The 17,997-nt window shown below is 45.6% G+C and overlaps 4 protein-coding genes across 12 annotated transcripts in view; 2 read left to right on the forward strand and 2 right to left on the reverse strand.

Moving 5' to 3' along the window:
- The window catches only part of LOC119389501 (carboxypeptidase D), a 46,300-nt gene extending 40,547 nt beyond the window's left edge, over nucleotides 1-5,753 (forward strand). For both annotated transcript variants that reach the window (XM_037656795.2, XM_037656794.2), the window contains exon 26: nucleotides 4,913-5,753. Coding sequence is in view for 1 of the 2 variants with exons in the window: in XM_037656794.2 (XP_037512722.1) it covers nucleotides 4,913-4,922 (10 nt within the window). In the remaining variant the exon portion in view is untranslated. The remainder of the gene's footprint in view (nucleotides 1-4,912) is intronic.
- The window catches only part of LOC119389503 (leucine-zipper-like transcriptional regulator 1), a 166,122-nt gene that overhangs the window by 87,228 nt on the left and 60,897 nt on the right, over nucleotides 1-17,997 (forward strand). The gene's annotated exons all lie outside the window — the stretch shown is intronic.
- The window catches only part of LOC119389505 (sesquipedalian-1), a 147,862-nt gene that overhangs the window by 52,469 nt on the left and 77,396 nt on the right, over nucleotides 1-17,997 (reverse strand). The window lies entirely within an intron of this gene.
- The window catches only part of LOC119389507 (ubiquitin carboxyl-terminal hydrolase 32-like), a 214,190-nt gene continuing 205,674 nt past the window's right edge, over nucleotides 9,482-17,997 (reverse strand). For 3 of the 7 annotated variants that reach the window (XM_049414448.1, XM_049414444.1, XM_049414443.1), the window contains exons 29-33: nucleotides 17,276-17,396; nucleotides 16,945-17,136; nucleotides 15,971-16,435; nucleotides 10,881-10,973; nucleotides 9,482-10,599 (exon numbers count right to left, since the gene is read on the reverse strand). In XM_049414448.1, coding sequence (XP_049270405.1) covers nucleotides 10,429-10,599; nucleotides 10,881-10,973; nucleotides 15,971-16,435; nucleotides 16,945-17,136; nucleotides 17,276-17,396 — 1,042 coding nt within the window. In that variant the 3' untranslated portion in view covers nucleotides 9,482-10,428. The remainder of the gene's footprint in view (nucleotides 10,600-10,880; nucleotides 10,974-15,970; nucleotides 16,436-16,944; nucleotides 17,137-17,275; nucleotides 17,397-17,997) is intronic. The other 4 variants (XM_049414447.1, XM_049414446.1, XM_049414445.1 and 1 more) reach the window with 2 other exon arrangements.

Consider the following 17,997-nt stretch of genomic DNA (forward strand, 5'->3'; position numbering starts at 1 on the left):
AACAAAACTTTGGCCGGCATCTCCAGCGCTCTGATAGGCATGGGGACAGTCAGGGCGAGAGCAGGGAGAGCAGGGCAGGGGCACATAGATTTGAATTCCTATTCACTTGCCAACAAAGGTCCGCGAAAAAAACTGAAGCTCACTCAGACTCACTCAAGAAATATATTTCGCTCTGAGGGCTCACTTGGACTCAGACTCAACAAAATTTTCCTCAACCGGACTCACTCGGACTCAGATTTACTAAACCTTTTCTCAACCGGACCCACGCGGACTCAAGCTTGCCCACATATCAGTCAGCCGGACTCACTCAGACTCACGGCTTTACTTGAGTCTAAGTGAGCCTGAGTGAGTCCACTCATGAGTCTGTTAGCGTAAAATTAGCTTTTTCAATCATGGTGTCAATGCTCTTTAACGCCAATATCTCACATCGGTGCTCTACGATATGCCTTTGGTCTTGTACCTTCAGATACGAGTTATCAGTGGTTTCAATCCAGTAAGGACATTTTTATGAAATATGCAACTCATGCGAGATATTCTGGCCCCCCCTTCCCATAACTCACGCTTCTGATCAATAGTGAGGTGGCGCATGAACGCTAGTGCATTGAGATATCTGCGAATAGACGAGTATAAACATAAGCCGATATAAGGCCGACAGTAATGCTGAAGATGAGTAGATAGGACCATAGGTTGACAATAAAAGGTGGAGCTCACTCAAGACTCACTCAAGAAATATATATTGCACTTAGGGCTCACTCGGACTCACGCTCACTAAAATTTTCCTCAACCGGACTCGCTCGTACTCAAACTCACCAAAAATATTACTCACCCGGACTCACTCAGACTCACGTTCCGATCCAAGTCTGGTGAGTTGACTTGCGAGCCAGTTTGCCGACCTATGCTTGGCAAACACGACCGTCACTCACAAAAAAAAAAAAAAAGAAGCTTTTCTATCAATTACCAGTGCCCCCGAACAAAGTGTTGCAGAGCTGCTCTACGCGGTCAGGAGTGCCGCTGCTGATCGGAATAGCGGCTCTTCCAATCACTAGAGGTACTCCCAATTGTGAACAGCGGCTTGTTAAAAGTTGAAAAAGAAGATTCTTCAAAACAAGTGCGCGGAACAATTATATGCTACTGGTAGAGCCTGGAAGCAAATGTTATGTTGTAAACACACCACGGTGTCCCTGATTTCCTGTTTGTCCCATCATTAATGGTGTCACTAGATTCAAGTTTGATTCGATTGTAAGTCGACCTACAATCGTGTAAATGTGGAACTTTTTTTTTTTCGGTAGTGGAGAGGACGAATGATCTTTCTTTCGTTTAAATTTTGGTTAATTCAATTGCCTTCTAGTGCAATTAATGCTTTGGATAGATCGCAGCATATGGTACTTCACACAAGTGTAGTTTGCTGGCATCCCTTTACTTTTGATAGCTTGCATGCAAGTGCAAGGAATTCACCAAACGCCCGTGAGATGGTTTTGAAGCACTTCTATGCGGTACAAAGTGATCCCTAAACGATTTCCAGTTGCCTCACTCCTCTGTCAGCTGATGCATTGTGTGTTGGCAAACTTCCCAATTTCATTGTCACACCTGATCGTCTGCTACCCTTGATTGTGTTTGCACCCATTCGGTTGCTCTAGCAAGCAACTGATCACACCTGATCGTCTGCTACCCTTGATTGTGTTTGCACCCATTCGGTTGCTCTAGCAAGCAACTGTTTACCTTGCCAATTTTACTTCCTTTTAACTAGAATATTACATACCTGTATTCAAGCTGCCATCTTCACACCTCTCAACGCTGTACCTATTATACCCTTTTGAATTATTTGCAAGTACATTGGCATGCTACTGCTTATAGTCTAGAACACTGTGTTAGATTAGTTTAGGTGGAGCGACGGCGCGTTGGAATGAGAAGAAATCGCGGACCTCTTTCCCTTTCTTGCCGAAAGGCGGCGCACGCGGGACGGTGGCCGCCTGGCTGTACGCCGCGCAAACCTGACGCTTCTAACATTCGGTGTTTTAGCGTGTTTAGTGATATCGCAAGGCCCTGTGAGAATTGTGTGGTATTGTAATATGATACACGTAAGGTAGATATAAAGGCTTAGTAGTGTTTTATGCATGACGGTTCGGCATGCGGCGGTGAAGCTCATAAACACCACCTTCGGCCTCGGCAATATTGCGGATATTTCCATGAAATCCGAGGTGCTCTTTTGCTATTCGCCTACCCAAGAAAGCGATGTTGATATTCAGTGCCTCATCGAAGCTCAAAAGTTTTCGTCGATATATATGATTAACAGGAGCGGCATGGTAGTTGTATCCTTCGACTTCCGCAGCCATTCCCACAGCACAAGACATTGTATATTCGCGGCCACGAATGCAGCATTAGACACGTGCATCTCTGAAAACACTACCGTTTTCTGGCCATCGATATTTATGTTGTGATGTGCCCAAGCTGCACTTGGCAGAGTGACGGATTCAGAGTTTTTAAAGATATCAATTCAGTACCTGGTTCTCCATCTCGCTGGGACACGGTGGCCGCGGTGGCCTCGGTGCCGCAGTTGGCTAGTGGTGGCACAGGAAACTGAGATCGCTTCGGCAATTCCGGAGAGGGCGGTATCGGAGCATCGACTATCCAGCGATGGCAGGAGTGGAGCTTGATGAATCTCCACCACTAACACAGCGTTTCTTGGCGGGAAGGCAAACACGGGTGCTTTCCTCTTCTTCACAGTCTTGGTTAGGGGGCATCCAGGAACTATTGTTGGTATGGCATCTTTTGCCAAAGCCGCCTTTCTCGGCGCACTCACGAGAACGTTTCCTTTATATAGCGCTTCCCATGATTTGGTGACAAATCGCGCATGAAAATGTTTTTCACGAACAAAATATGTTGTTTGCTACTCGCGATCCTTCTGTGGAATAGCATGTCGCCACACTTTTAAGCGGTCACTGTCCTCCGGAGCAGCGAAAGAGAAACTTTCTCCGTGCACGATTTGTAGCCAGAGTTGCATCGCGGCACAAAGCACTTCTTGCCCATCTGGACAATATAAGTTGTGTAAATAAGGACACGATGAACAAGGATAAGCTGTTTCAAAAAAGCTAGCATTTGGATGGCAAGCGTTTCGACTGGCGAACGTATACGCACGAATGGGTCCTCGTCTGGTTTGGCGTGTTAGTTTTAACGGGTCAGACAGTGACGTCACCGAATATGGTGTCACTCTCAATTCCTGTCATTCCCGATAGAAGAAAATAGAAAGCAAATGGTTAGGACGCTGAAAAGGAAACGAGCACGACCATTTCACGTTTGTTCACCCGGAGCAGGGCAAAAAGCTCTACTTTTGCTACTGCAACAAACAGCATGTCTGTGACGAATAACGAGAGGAACAATCAGAATGGCACATGGTTAGTCATGATGGATTTGTCGTTAAATGGATGTTTACCTTCATTACCACGCACCAGCCACCGCGTGCAAACGTTGCAAAGGCGACTGCTTGAATCCATCTGATGTGGTGCATGCACGACAACCCATGAGAGGAATTTCTAACCTACCATTGTCAAATGTGTTACTTCTGACAACCATCATTTAGTGAAACGTCCACCCCCCCCCCCCCTCGCGCCCGCTTTCTTTTTCAGGGAATACCTTTTTTTTCTTTTTGACTAACCGAGTTCGGGTCCACCACGGTGGATCAGTGGCTAAGGTGCTCGCTGCTGACCCAGTGATTATTAACCCAGCTCGCCACGGCCGCTTCACCCAATTTGCCACAGAGGCCTTATTTGTGCACGAGCTAAAATAGTTTTGAAATTCGTGTTCACCTGTAAACTCATTAGCGCTGTTCGCAAAAGCTATATTTCCTATGCGTTTCCATCTGTCGGCTACCGCCACTGAATTTTCTTGACGTTGCGCATTTACTTTCAAATCAGATTGATATGTGCGGTTACCCTAATAAAAAAAAGAACGGCCAGCAGTTGATGAGTTGTCGCAAATGCAGCATTGTAAGTGACGCGGCCCCCGTTGAAGCGGCCGACCTGAAGCCTCGATACACCTAGTGCAGCCTGTCGGAAAAAGTGCGAAGCGCGTCTCCGTGTTCGGCGGGGAGGTTGCGCGGCGGAGGTGGAGCGTCGGTACACCTAACCTATTCTAACACCGTGGTCTAGACCATGCCTGCCAAATATGCTCCAAACCATTTTATTCTTGTGCACGATGCTTGATACTTCAGGTGTAGAATAAAATGTGAAGCTCTGTAGACATTTATGATAATTAGAAAATTATATTTAGATAGTCCACACAGGGAAAATCCACGACGGTCAGGTACAGACGTCAGTGGCATTCTACCTGTACCCATCGCACTGACAGTGGGTTGCTTATTACGGCAAGTATTGGGCAACACTAGAGGCCTGATCACTTGAAAAAATGTGCTAGGCCAAGTTTTCTGCATAGTACAGGCAAAACGTCGGTGCTGCAAGTGCATTGTCATCCATTATTCGTTGTACCGATTGGGACATGCCCAGAGCTATAAACACGGCAGACAACGCTCTTGTACCTTCCTTCAACTTAATTAAGCTTCATTCAGACACCAGGCTTGAGCATTAGCTTTAATGCTAAAGACTTGGAGACAGCCATTTGCTGCTAATGAAGTGCTCAGCAAGTAGATCGATTAATTAATCATTTCAGCTTTGCTTAACTATTCATTCTTAAACCCAATTTGGATTCACAGCCATTAATAGCACATACTTTCTGGTAATGCCTCAAGGACTCTCTTTTTTTCCACTACGTCGTCTTCTGGTTGTGTACTAAGGTCCTCGGTACATTGCCGAGAACTACAAACCAAAACATCTAGCACAACACATTTTTCAGCCTGCGACATCCTCAAAAATGCCGAGGGGGCTTTTGCCTTACAAATATCCTTGCACTTCTCTTACAGGTCGATCTAATCTGCACTCGCGGCATTGACGTTCGAAGACCTCTCCTTGTCACCATCTCTGGCGCCAGTGGAGCTCCCAGACTCCCAGTGTTCTTACCGAGGTGGCAGCAAGGAGCGCCAATCGAAATGCCCGGATGCTACATGCTCAGCTGCCATAGGCAGGGACTGTGTGATTTTGGCAACCAGATGCTTCCAGAGCTTTCCTGAATTTTAATCTTTACTTACTTCCGAGAAGAGGATGTGAAAGCGACATGGTATGTAGCCTTGAAGCCTGCTTGCACGGACAGCGGGAGGAATTTGACCAGCATATGGTAAAGCAGAGCAACAGTTCACATACGCATGTGGAGGTGCTGTCTTAACTTTTTAAGTCATAAAGCTGCAAAGTGGGCATGTGCTATAGAACTGGAAAGCTCTCTGCCTGCACCTCCAAGTGCAGCGTGTGCATCTTCGTAACTAGTGGGATGCTCGGCTACGAGAGAATTTGGCATTCTTGGCTTTGAATTGGAAAAAATAAGGCTGTTAGCAGCTGTACATGTGTCTGTAGATATGGTAGGGATAGTTTCCACATGCGGCTTTTTCTTTTCGCTGAATTATTTACGAAAGCAGGCTTCCAGGAGCAAAGTCGCTTGGGCAAAAGCAAACTAATATGGGAGAGGTGCTTCTGGTTTCATTCCATCTACCACCATAAACACATTGCAAGCACGGTGCACGTGAGGGGTCAAGTGAATGTTCTGCATGGATGTGAAACTGAGCACTGCCAGTACTATAGCAGAGGTTCAAACCCTGGACATCGTTACGCTGTCAATAAGCGACAAGCACTTATGCAGCCATGATACCTTAACTGACTGACAGTGCTAAAAGAATTCTGTTGTGTACTGGTAATGAACAGCTGTAAATTGAAGTGTGTAGGCTTACGTTGAACAAACAAGTGTATTAGATTAGTTTGACATTTGAATATACAGCTGTCCAACATTTTATACCAAGGTCGCTTGGGTAGTGCTGGCATATTTTAACACTTTTTTACGACGGTGCAATCACTTTTATTTGTAACCTTGTTTTTTATGCTCTTTCCTCTGTATTTTTGGACTTGTGCTACTTTTTTTATGAATGGTTAACAGCAACCTGACTTCACTGTTAGCTGGTGTGGCCATTGTGATGATACTAACTGGGGGAGCCACCTGGGTGGCCCTGCATCTCTCACATCTATATGTCTGTGCCGATATAGGAGGATTTGTAGGGTGATGTCTCAGAGCAGCCGCACGCTGTGCCACGTGATATAGCATCTAATATATTTGAGACACCTGTGCGACTAAAGTGAAATTTCCAGTTATTGCGTATCCAGTGCAGTGTTTTGACCGTGTACATAGAAAGTTGTGCATGTCTGCACACACGTGCAGCAAAAAAAAGAAAAAAAAAAGCGTTTTACATTGTTTTAGTAAATAGTTAAACTATGTGCAGTGGCCTTATTTCAGTGTATGGACTACTGTGATTGCACCCACACCCAAGAATGGTTCCTGCTAGGAAGCATATTTGTTGAGGTTTCATTGTAAACATTCTCAGCCAGATTTCTGTCTACTATGTCAGCGGAATGAGTTCTTTGGCTTTGTTGTGCAAGTTTTGTAGACCATAAGCACATCTTCTTACAATCCACACCTTGCGATGCGTATTATGAAATACTGAATTTACATTAATATAACAACCTTAAATACAATGTTTGTCATTTGACAACTCTGAACATAAAAGCATCGCGTACATTACGTGAAGCAATGCATGAAGTGTAATCATATCTGTAATCATAAATCTTAACTAAAAATGCTTCAGCACTGCATAATACGCAGTGTCCTCCGGGCATAAATTGTAACAGTAGATTACCGTTTGCACAACACTTCACAACAGTGTCACATCACAGCGAGGGTTCAAATCCAATTGAACCTAAGTAGTTGCATTTTATGCAAGTAAGGCCGCTTAGATTCCACCCCCTTTCCCCTCTTGCATCGATAAATGTGCAACTGTCTTTAGAAATCGCAGGTTTGGCTTTTTTTTGCAAAGCTCACTCGCCTGGTAATTTGAACTTCATGCACTGTAAAAAATTTCGCGATAGTAGGCTGTGCTTTCTCAGCTCATTAACACAAATATTCAAAGGCTTACATTATATCTGTGTAAACGTGATAGTAATGCTTGCGCATTTAAGCTCAGTGTTTGAATCTAGCCAGATTCCATCACAGTTGTGCCCAACTTCGCTGTGCTATGGTTGTGTGAAGGTCCAGCCTTAATACAGGCTGCTCCATAAGCAGGTTCCACTTAATTACCATGTAATGCCTCCCCATGCCTATTCAAATAGTAGTGCCAAAGCCAAAGAGTCATTTTCGCTGAGTCCAACTTCTGTCCTATTTTCTGTATTTTGTACAAGTAGAGATGCTGAAGCTTTTGCATATAGATCTTGACATGGTCCTGTGTGGAATGAACGTTGTAACTACCGTATTTATTCGAATATAGGTCGACCTTTTTTTCCCAAAAATGTTGCCCATAATCAGCTATCGACCTATATTCGTGACCAAAGAATCTCGACCTATATTCGCGATCAAAGCGACCAAAAGCACCGCACCTATGGCGTTCAACTGCCGCGCCTGCTGTTCTTCAAGCAGTTCCTGCTACATACGCACATTATATACCATAAAATCTGGTATAAAAACCGTACCCGTTCGCCTTTTCCGACTAAGTAACTAAGAAAAAAAAAGTTATTTGTGCAATAGCTGCACACCGCCTTTTCAAAGCCCCCGCGAAATGCAGCCGCTCCGCCATGTTTGCGCTGGAACCCGTGATTTCCCTAGGTAGGCCGTGAAGTCCCTAGCCCCCTAGCCGTGCTGCCTGCCGACGCGCAGCCGCACTGGCACTGGCCTAAGGCCTCACTCTTTGTTTGTTGTTTGATCTGACGTGACGGTTCGCATTTGCAAATGCGCGGTTGCGACGGTGTCACGTCGGTAGAGCTACACAGCTGACTGCAAGCGTCAAGTGATACTTTTTGCCGAGAATTCCAGCAATTGTGCCGCTCAGCGTGAGTTCGACGTAAAAGTTGATTAGGGGTTGGCGGAAGCAGCGGGACCGACTGTTCGCGTGCAATGGATAGCGTCGTGCTTTTCGCGGCCCAGCAACTGGCAGGCATGACGCTCTTGAAAAAGAACTGAGGCTCCGGGCGTCAAGGAGGCCCTGCAGAAGGCCAACAGACCTGGTCGTCATACCGCTAGGTACGACGTCCCGGCTACATTAAGGACCGGGTGGCGAAGAGTTACAAAGAGTGGCTTGAAGGAGGATGCTGCAATGACACCGACGGGACGCCGCGAGAAGGGCTTCCCTCAATGAAGTTGCGACGTGGGTGAAGGACGCGCGGAAAGACTTGCCAGCGGAAATTATCGTGACTGGCTTTAAAGTGCTGCATTTCCAACGCAATCGATGGCAGCGAAGTCGACGTCATTTGGGATGCCGAGGATGCCTGCGAAGAATCCGACAACCTTCCTTGCACATCTGACGAACATGACACTCCCGGCAGCGACTAGGGCGCTAAGTTAATTGTAAATAAAGGTGTGCTATGTTTAAATTTTCCTGTTTCTAAAAAAAAAAAAAACGGGTCGACCTATTTTCGAATATTTTTTTTTATTTCTCGTAGAGTGCTATAAGTAGGGGTCGACCTATATTCGTGCCCGACCTATTTTCGAATAAATACGGTATTTAGTTTTCGTACAGCAACTGCCACACTGGCCAGTAATAGATTTTTTGGGTTGGGTTATGCTGTTTGGGAGGTTGCACGTCTTTCAAGCGTACTTAGCAAACTGTGCCGTTGTCGTGTTGCATGTTACATAAGAAAATTTCCAGACACACACATCCTAAAGCAACCAAAGTTCATGCATAACACGCCCAATGGTGTCTTTCTCTTAGTTTGCCTCACTCTGCTGCTCAGTCATGAGACTTGTTCAAATGTTACCCCCCCCCCCGTCTGTTTTATCCAGGATGTACTGCACATCAAGTGTGTAACAGTTTGTCTATTGTGGGATGTGTGTGCATGTTACATGTTATGGGAGCAGTGTATTTACAGGATCTTGACAAGAGCTTTCCATTGTAGTGCTTGCAGATGTGAGAAGCGGAATGCTGTGTAGATTGCTGGATACGGTCCATTTGTATCCCTGTACAGTGAATAACCCCTTCAGGGGTGGAGGACAGTGCAGTTCATGTGCAGTAGCTGCTGCCTCGCAAGGCAGCCTGTTCCAGAAATTCGGTGCGGGAACTGCCACAGCATTACTTGCTGCAAAGTCCTAGTGCAATTAAAGTTAAAAAGTACAATATGCTTACACTGAACGGCAACTGTCCTCTACCATTTCAGCTTCACACATCTACTACTGCACCCACCCAGTGTCATTGTCATGTCTTCCAAGAAACAAAGTTAAACACATTGTTGACATTCGTTTTTCTCTTGTAACAAAGAAAAAAAAAACTAAAGTGTGCTCAGACGAGGAAAAATTGCAACTACTCTCCTCTAGTCATTCTCATGCAGAAATAAAAGAGAATCAAAACACCTTCTCCATGGCAACGAGTATTTTTAATACTTTTTCCATCTTCACTCACAACAGACTATACCTGCACAGCCTTTCTTCAAGCAACGAACGAACGAAAGCCGCAATAAAAACGGAAGGTCTGCCATATCACATCAGTGGGCACTTCCATGGCCGGCTCTTCAAAACAGGCAGCACAGATATGCATAATTATGTATAATCTTCATGTAGTGTGTGTATATATATATATATGTACATTTATTAAGCATTCGTTTCTCTTTATATTAAACCTTGCCATTGCTACTTTCTAAAAAAAATGTAAAAACACCAGAAAACTGACTCTTTTTGATTAGAAAAATGACCTAGCACACAACTAGCATGACTTCCGTGCCAGCATTTCCTCCTTGTGGCAGCACAAGTTACACTTCTGCATTCATGCTGACTGCAATGGCTTAATAGAAAGGGAAGGTGCACAAACGAAAAATAATTCTTTTCGTCCACCCAACGACAGCTTACAGGCAAATCCTTCCGTGATTTAAGTCCGCAACCACAACACACTCCTGTCAGCTTTATGAACCAGCACAGCTGCAAGCATTCTATTACATCCTATGTTCATTTCTTTGTACAGAAGAAGAAGAAAAAGAAAATCTTGATGCACACATATTGCAGAGTTCAGAGAGCTTAAAGGCATTTAGAAAATTGGGAAGGGCAGCTGGTGTTGGTATAGCACAACTATTGTTTAGAACACAATAGTGTCTCCACTCCACAAAGATACAAATTGAGCCAGACACAACATGCAAGAAATGGGAGGGCTCTTCACATCCGAGCCTGTTACAAGTGCGTCGTCTCCTCCATAGGAATGGCATGTCTGAACAAGGTATTTTAAGAGTCAATCTTTTGCAGGAGTTTCACGACACCTAAGCGAGTCTGGGAGCAAGGTGCAAGGAAGAATCCTTGCCGATGAAGTAGTGCCTACTGCAAGACGCACATTTTGCGGAAGTCACTTTCAAACTCGTCATCGATGTCTCTTGCGTCGGGCACTTTGCCTTCCGTGTTTGGCATGTATGCCTCGTAGTTGATGCCTTCTCGCTCATAGAATAACATGTATGCAGAGTCAGAGTCAATTTGATCCAACTGAACTTCCTGCATGGCAGAAAAAAATACATGTAACTGGAGTGATTAACAAAAGAACCACATGAAAATATTCCAGGATCCAGCAAAAACTGCATACAATTTACAATATCTAATCTATTTGAAAGCCGCACAAATGAAATAATATGCTAGACAAATAATAGAGCTGTTTCGAATCTTGACAAAACTACAGCAAAACCTCATTTGGGCACAATCGACTCGTGTATGAACTTCTCCATGATAAAGTGAGCTTTGATTAAAAAATGATTAGTCATAAGCAACAGCCAACTCACCTTGCAACTGCTGTCATTGTAACAGTACCACTTGTTGTTTGGATTACAAGCATAAGAGACATAATGCCCTCCCCCCAGGATGCCAGTGTGGCACTGCAAGAAAGAACAGGAGAGGAAACAAAATTAAGTTTGCATTCCAACACTTTGCTACGTGTGCATCTTTCTTGTGTCCCGTCGATTAGTTGTGCTATAGAATCTACAGTCACGCCTTACCAACACACCCAGTCTTCAACCTTAGCATTCCAGGTCACATGTGCACAGTTATAGTTATGTGGGCATTTGCAAGCATTAAAACAAAGAAAGTACAAAGAAGAATGTCATAAGAAAAGTAGGCCGGCAAAAGAATTTTAAGACTTTTGACACCAACCAGCTAAACTATTAAATGGGTACTAGACAAATCACATATTTGAAATCTGAAAAGCTTGCATCCCAGATTACTTCTGGCCTGACACCGTGGATCATTAAAACTTGCTTGATCATTACTTTGTACCATTAAGAACTTTCTGATGGGATAAAGGATAGATGTGTACAAGTGTATACATACAAAAATTCAATAGCGGAAAAAAGTCGCACATGACTGCTTTTTCATGTAATTTGCGGGGATGCTAGAATTTGCTGACACCATGCATTCTTCCCCCACATTACACAGGAGTAACGAGAAAAATGATTGCTGCTGGTACTGCCCGACAGTGAAGATAGCTTGAGTGAAAGTTCTCTTCCTCCTCTTTCGGACATTTTTGCACAGGCCAACCGTGTACTTGCATGTGCACTTTGAGCAGTGATGGAAGTGACATTTTTGTTTGTTGGAGCGAATTCTGGAGCAGAAAAAATGCTACTTTGCAGCAGCAAATTGTGTTCTTGGAGCAGCAGGTAAAATATTCTGTGAGACTCCTGGAGTTTAAAGCATCATTTCAACATCTCATAAATATTAATATTTATTATTAAACATATTGCACATACAATACTCACTGCTAACTACACGAATCATAACTAAGCAGATGGATGGTCATTGAACACTAAGTAAAATGAGCTACATATTTAAAATACCAGTCCTTGTGGCAAAACTTATATAAAAGCGATAAAGCTGGACACCAAATTCTAAAAGTAACCACAATCGCATATATAACTGTTACCAAAGAAGCAGTTTATAAATGGTACGAGATCAAAGCAATCTGTTATTTTCATACTTCACCAAAATAGCCTGCACTGAAAATTAAAAAAAAAGAGCAACTAAATGAGCTAGCTGTACACTTAAAATGCCAGTTCTTATGGCATAAATGAGATCAAAACTCAGTGATGCTACCGAGGGCTTCCGATTTGGAGCAATTTTTGGAGCAGCAAAATTTCCGTTTTGGAGCACTTTGGAGCAGCAAAATTTTCATATTGGAGCACTTTGGAGCAGATAATTTTGCATCTGGGAGCACTTTGGAGCAGTGAATTTTATATCCTGGAGTGCAATACAGAAGCATATTGCATTAACATTCAAGCGTATTAGTATTCTTATGAGTATTATTATAGGGCTCTTATGAAGGCTAGAAATATTTCGATTCATTGCAAATCTCATGGAAAAAATCATCTCAGGAGCATAGGCGTGCGCACAGGGGGCAGCCCCCCCCCCTAATCGCCTATGAGGGGGGGGGGGGGCTCAAAATCTGCCCCGTACATTGACCCTTGCGATAGCAATTATATGGACACTCTCGGCGGATTTTTGCCGTCGCCGTTGCCGTAATTTTCCGTATAAAGTCCAAATTAATGACATCACCGCGCGCATTCTAGCCGCGGGTAAAAGCTCGCGAGCGCTGGCGACGAACGCGGCTGAAGCGGAGATTAAACTAGCCGGCCGTCTGTCTCCGCCGCACGGACAGCGCATGAGATAACATCATCCCGCGTGCGGGCCTGCCGTCGATTGCTCATCAAACAGAGAGGAAACGTCCCGCCCGTCTTTCGTAAGGAGCATGAAGGGACGCCAGAGGAGCGGAAGGGGGGGGGGGACCGCATCGTTCGAAGGGCGCAGTCGCTTGCGCGCGCGCTATCTCGAGGCATCAGGAGACGGCTCGTAAACTTGCTGTGCTCTCAACGCTTACTTCGCGTTTAGAAAACTCAGAGCAAGAAAACGCTTCGGTTCCTGGAGGGGCCATATTCCCTTAAACCAGCGTTTTGTTGAGTTACGCGAGATCGGATCCAAAAGAGTTAGCTGCTAGTCTTACTTCGTTTCACAATACAATTTTTTGGTATCGCATTCATTGCTTCGCTCTTAGTTTAACGAAACTTAGTTTTTTTAACCGTTAGCTATTGACCCCCGAAAGCGAGGGGCGGACGTGTAACATGGCGTCAGCGACGGGCCCGCTACTGACAGCTGCGCATTTGCGGCTGCTCCGACCAGGAGATATGATTTTACTAATGAGATGACATTTTTAAAAAAGCTAGCAAAAAATTCGAATTGGAACCCTAGCACGTGAGCTCGAAAGGGCAGAGCCTTTTAGGGGGTATTTACCGCAGAGCGATTACAAACTCGGATGTGCTGGCGGAAGGAATTACGAAAAAGCTGTTCTGGATGAAGATCCATGGATAAAGTATATCTGAGGAAAAGTGTCAACGCGTTTCCACCGTTCGCGTGCTCTTCCATAAACGCGAAGCAAGGAAAATTCGATATTGTCCCATATATCTACTGCGAGCGATCCCAGATTTCATTCCGCGATGTCCGGAAACAGAAGTGACAGACATTTAGCGGCACTCATGTAGTTATTACTGAACATTGCTTTCCTTACGTGCCGTGCGACGCCTGAAACGAGCTATCAGCAGCGTTCCTGGAACAGACGACGTCCGCCGATGAATCGCCGTCGCACTTTCTCGCTAAAGATAGGCCTAGACGTCACGAGCCTCTGCGGAGAGCGCGTTTTGCTGTCGAGCCGACTTGCAGAACAGAAGCTGCGTCGGCACCGTGCATGGCATCGTGGCTTACTCGGAACGCACGCGCGAGCGCTATTTATTCAGCGGAATAATTCTTGGTCCATGATTGCGACTTTATTGGCAGCCCCAAGATCGAGCTGCACATGTTAGGACGCGCCGGCGGTGCGATTGCCGGTGATAGACGCCCCCAAACCCGAGACTTTGGCGCAGTTTGGCGCAAATTTCGTCGATATTATCAGGATGGCGCAGTAAATACAATTTGGCGCACTTTGGCGCAGTTGGCGCAGGAGTGGAATCACTGAAAACTGATAAAGTGATAAATGCGAGTCACACGTCGCATTCGTAACAGCAGCAGTTATTAATCAGTGTGACATTGAACTCATCTCACACACATTTCATCAAAATAGTCTGCTTGTCAGGTATAAATATATGGCTAAATGAGATATGTATTGACAATGCTAATATGCAGCTAGTATACAAGCGGCATATACAGCAGAACCTCATTGATACGTTCCCGCTTAGTACGATTTCTCGGCTCCTACGCTCGATATTGTGAAAATTAAAAATAACCCAATACAGCTGTGTGTAATATGTTCTGGTTAATACGTTTCCGGAGAATACGATTATTCGGCAGCAACGTTCAACACCGCGGAAAACTGTGGTAGTATAATACGTTTTGTACTCGGAAACTCTCATTCAAGTGTGCAAAAAGAGCCCTCTCGTGTACTTGTGAAGCGGGAAGCGGCAGACAGCCGCCGCGCGGTGATGGCAGCTTCTCTGAAGTGCCTTTCCCCCCTCCGCGCTTGAGTCTCTTCCGAATTGCTCGGTCACCCCCTCCGTGTCTTCTCTGAATTGCTCAATCACCGCTCTCTGTCAACCATACACCGACCCGAAGGCAGCGTCGCCGCCTGCCGCATGCCGCCGCCACATCGCCACCCGCTGCACAACACGCCGCGACCCGTAACCATAGCAGCGCCGCCATTGTGCCCAGTGAATATGGCCGATAATTTCCCCCACACTTTTCTCCTGGAGCGCATTCGTTTTTGGGTCGCTCCACCCGGCGCAATTCCAGCCGGCGTTCGTTTTTCTCTGGCTGGGCAATTTTGCCTACCAGCGGGTCGTCAGAAGCTGCCAGAAAAGTTCTGGAAGATATCTGGGAGGTTTCTGGTTATCAGACGCCAAAACGAGACGATGCGCGCTCGCCGCCATCTTTGTGAGGACTCGACGGATCGCAGTGCGGGTGCTTGGGGTCTGGTTTACTCATTAATATTGTGTATAACAAAGAAAACGAGCCCTTAAAATTAACACTTCTTTCCTTCATTCATAGCGAGGGTCTCGTTCTGGCAGACTTGATGCTTTCAGGTAGTATGCGAGGGATTATTGATCAGCTGCCAGCTCGTAATAAGTTCACGTGCTACGTGACGCCAACAGGCAGAAAAAGTGTGTTCCACACTCGCCGTCATGGCTACTGGCGGCGCTGACTGACGCTCCCACGTTTAAATGTACATATATACCCTATAAAGTGGACGGGGGGATGGCCGCCGCGGTAGCTCAGTTGATAGAGCATCGGACGCGTTATTCAAAGGTCGCAGGTTCGGTCGCTGCCCGCGGCAAGCTATCTTTTCGTCCACTTTTCTTTCTTCACATTTACCTTACATTTACTACTAAAAACATCCCCTATACTTTCCTTGGCATTATTGTCTGTTAGTGCTCATTAATATTGACACGGGTGAATGTAAGTACTCGTATTTCCATATGCTTCAGTTGGCGAGACTACACCCAAATATGACTTGAGCCTTGGAGGCTGGCAGCATGAAAATTTGCATGGCATCTATAAACAAACCTTCAGCTTTGTCCTTTCAAGGAACTAACCTTATCGGCTAGCTGGCATTTACGGCATTGAATAAAATTCCATGAATTTTCTTCCTGTGACTGGACTCCTGTTAATGCCATCTTATTGCCTCCTGAGGACTAATCAATCTCACAGCACAATGAACACGCAAGCAATTGCATGAAACAGGAGCGTATTAACAAAAAGCTGATGTACTTTTTTACAGAAAAGAACAAGAGCACGCAATAACTGAGAAAGTGCAAATGTAATGCAAGGAAATAATGACAACACGATCAGAAAGCGATTGCTTATTCATAGCAACTAAGCGGAGTGGTAAAAGGACACTCACTGCTAGGGCGTACATCTGGTACTTGAGGTCGAGCGGGCTGTACCCTGGATGCAGCCGATGCTTGTGATGGTCTTGAGGCTCACCACCACCCCCAGCGTCAATGTCGCCGTTGGTCAGTGGCGCACCATTGCGAGGTGATGAGCCAACTGCTGCCACAGCCGCAGCCTGTGCCTGAGAGGCTGCAGAGAAAGCTGAAGTGGAGCGCAGTTCAGCGACGTCGGGCCTGCTGCGAACTGGGCTGGCTAAGCTGGACCGCGACGGCAGCTCGGGGGCCAGCCGCTTGACTAGAGGGGAGGAGGCCTTCTGCTGCACAGTCTGCTGGTAGCGTCGGAAGCTGAGTGCCGCCTTGCGTGGCACAGGTGAAAGGTAGTCGGTCGGGTCGAAATCTTTGAAAGGAAAGCGCACAATTTTCTGTGACTTGACCCACTTGCCATTGAGCAGCTGGAAGCGCTTCAGGTGGATGATCTGCATCAAAAAGAAACGATTACCATAAAGGAACAATACTAAAGTAAGAGGCCTTGTTTTTTTCTCAGCCACATGCAGTGACACTTTCACACAAAGGAAAAATGTTACAGCCTAGCGCCTTGCCAGAGCAGTGCACTATCCTTGACATTGTGTTCTTGCTTTCTATTCCATCAGTACAGTCAACAATATTGATGTGAAAACACCGACCGGGGCCACTCTAGCCTAGAAAACACCTTGTCTTACACCGTTTTTGGTGCTCCAGCCAACATATGTGTATTGAAACTGAGGCCTAAAGTTAAGAGAGATTACAACCTCAGACACCGATTGAAAAGCAGTAAGGACAAGCTATGGCAGCTGAACGCTGTAACCTGGCACGCAAAATTCTGAGCAAACGTCCCCTCCGATTTCACGACTAATTTCAAATTTCCGCGGCTTTCCGAGAAAGCCCCAGACTTCTCTTGCAGGAGTCTACTGTATGAGAAGCCAGCATGAGCATTCAGGGTGCCTACCAAGATGGGAGGCAGCCTGTATATTTGCAGCTTCTTGGTGGCCAGCTGGTGCTGCTTGCAACGTGAGCAGTAGTACTTCTCACGATCACCCAGTTGCTCTTCTTTGGTGAAAGCCGCCAAGCAGTCATGCACGCTGATGGGCTCCACTTTCTGCTGTCGTGTTCGCTCCACACTCGGGTGGTCCACATATACCTGTCAAAACAGAAGTCTTGTCAGCCTGCATTCAATTAGCATGTTGCATGCTCAACATCATGTGTGCTCTACAGCATGTGCACTCACAGGGCTGTCCTTAAGAAATCAATCTTTAGTAAGCCATGTAAAGTGAACTTACTCTCTCCTGAGAAGCTTGGTACCTCAGGTGCAATGCAGTTGGATCCCAGTCAATGGACAGGTACAGAGAGCTGAAGTTGAAGTCTGCATCATCACAGTCGATTGGGCAGCCACGACAAAATCTGCAAAGAAATCGCATTAGTACAGTTACTTTATGCAATGAGCATATGTGCGTGAATTACACATCAAACAGTAATACAAAGTAGGAGAGCTGATTGAGAAATGACCTAAATACACCTTAACCTTGTTATAATGAAGATAAAGAGGGAGCCAAAATTAGGTTTGCTTTTTTCTGTAGTACAGTGGAACCTCGTTAATGCGTACCTGCCGGGAACGCCGCATAACTACGCACTAAACGGTAGTACGCATTAACCACCAAGTAAAAATTTTCATGTCCATACGCCATCGCCGCCAGCAAAGCAATAAATACAGTGCCACAGCAAATATTGCCTAAAGTGCCCACTGCAAGGCCTTTTTTTTTCTTTTTGACAAATTGGAGAAAAGATTCTGGTACTCTCGCACGACCGTCCGATAGTGCCGATAGCGCGCGGTGGCGACGCCAAGGAGCATTTCGGAACTATTACAGGGTCCGGTAAGCGCAGTGACCGACGTAGCGACAGAACGGACAGTGTCGGCTTTCCGCGATATATGTGTGTGCGTCTGTACCGCGATCTGCTACTATATGAAAACTGACACAGTTTCAGTGAAACGCGGTACAGCTGC

This window comes from Rhipicephalus sanguineus, chromosome 4 (assembly GCF_013339695.2).
Source record: "Rhipicephalus sanguineus isolate Rsan-2018 chromosome 4, BIME_Rsan_1.4, whole genome shotgun sequence".
Lineage (NCBI taxonomy): Eukaryota > Metazoa > Arthropoda > Arachnida > Ixodida > Ixodidae > Rhipicephalus > Rhipicephalus sanguineus.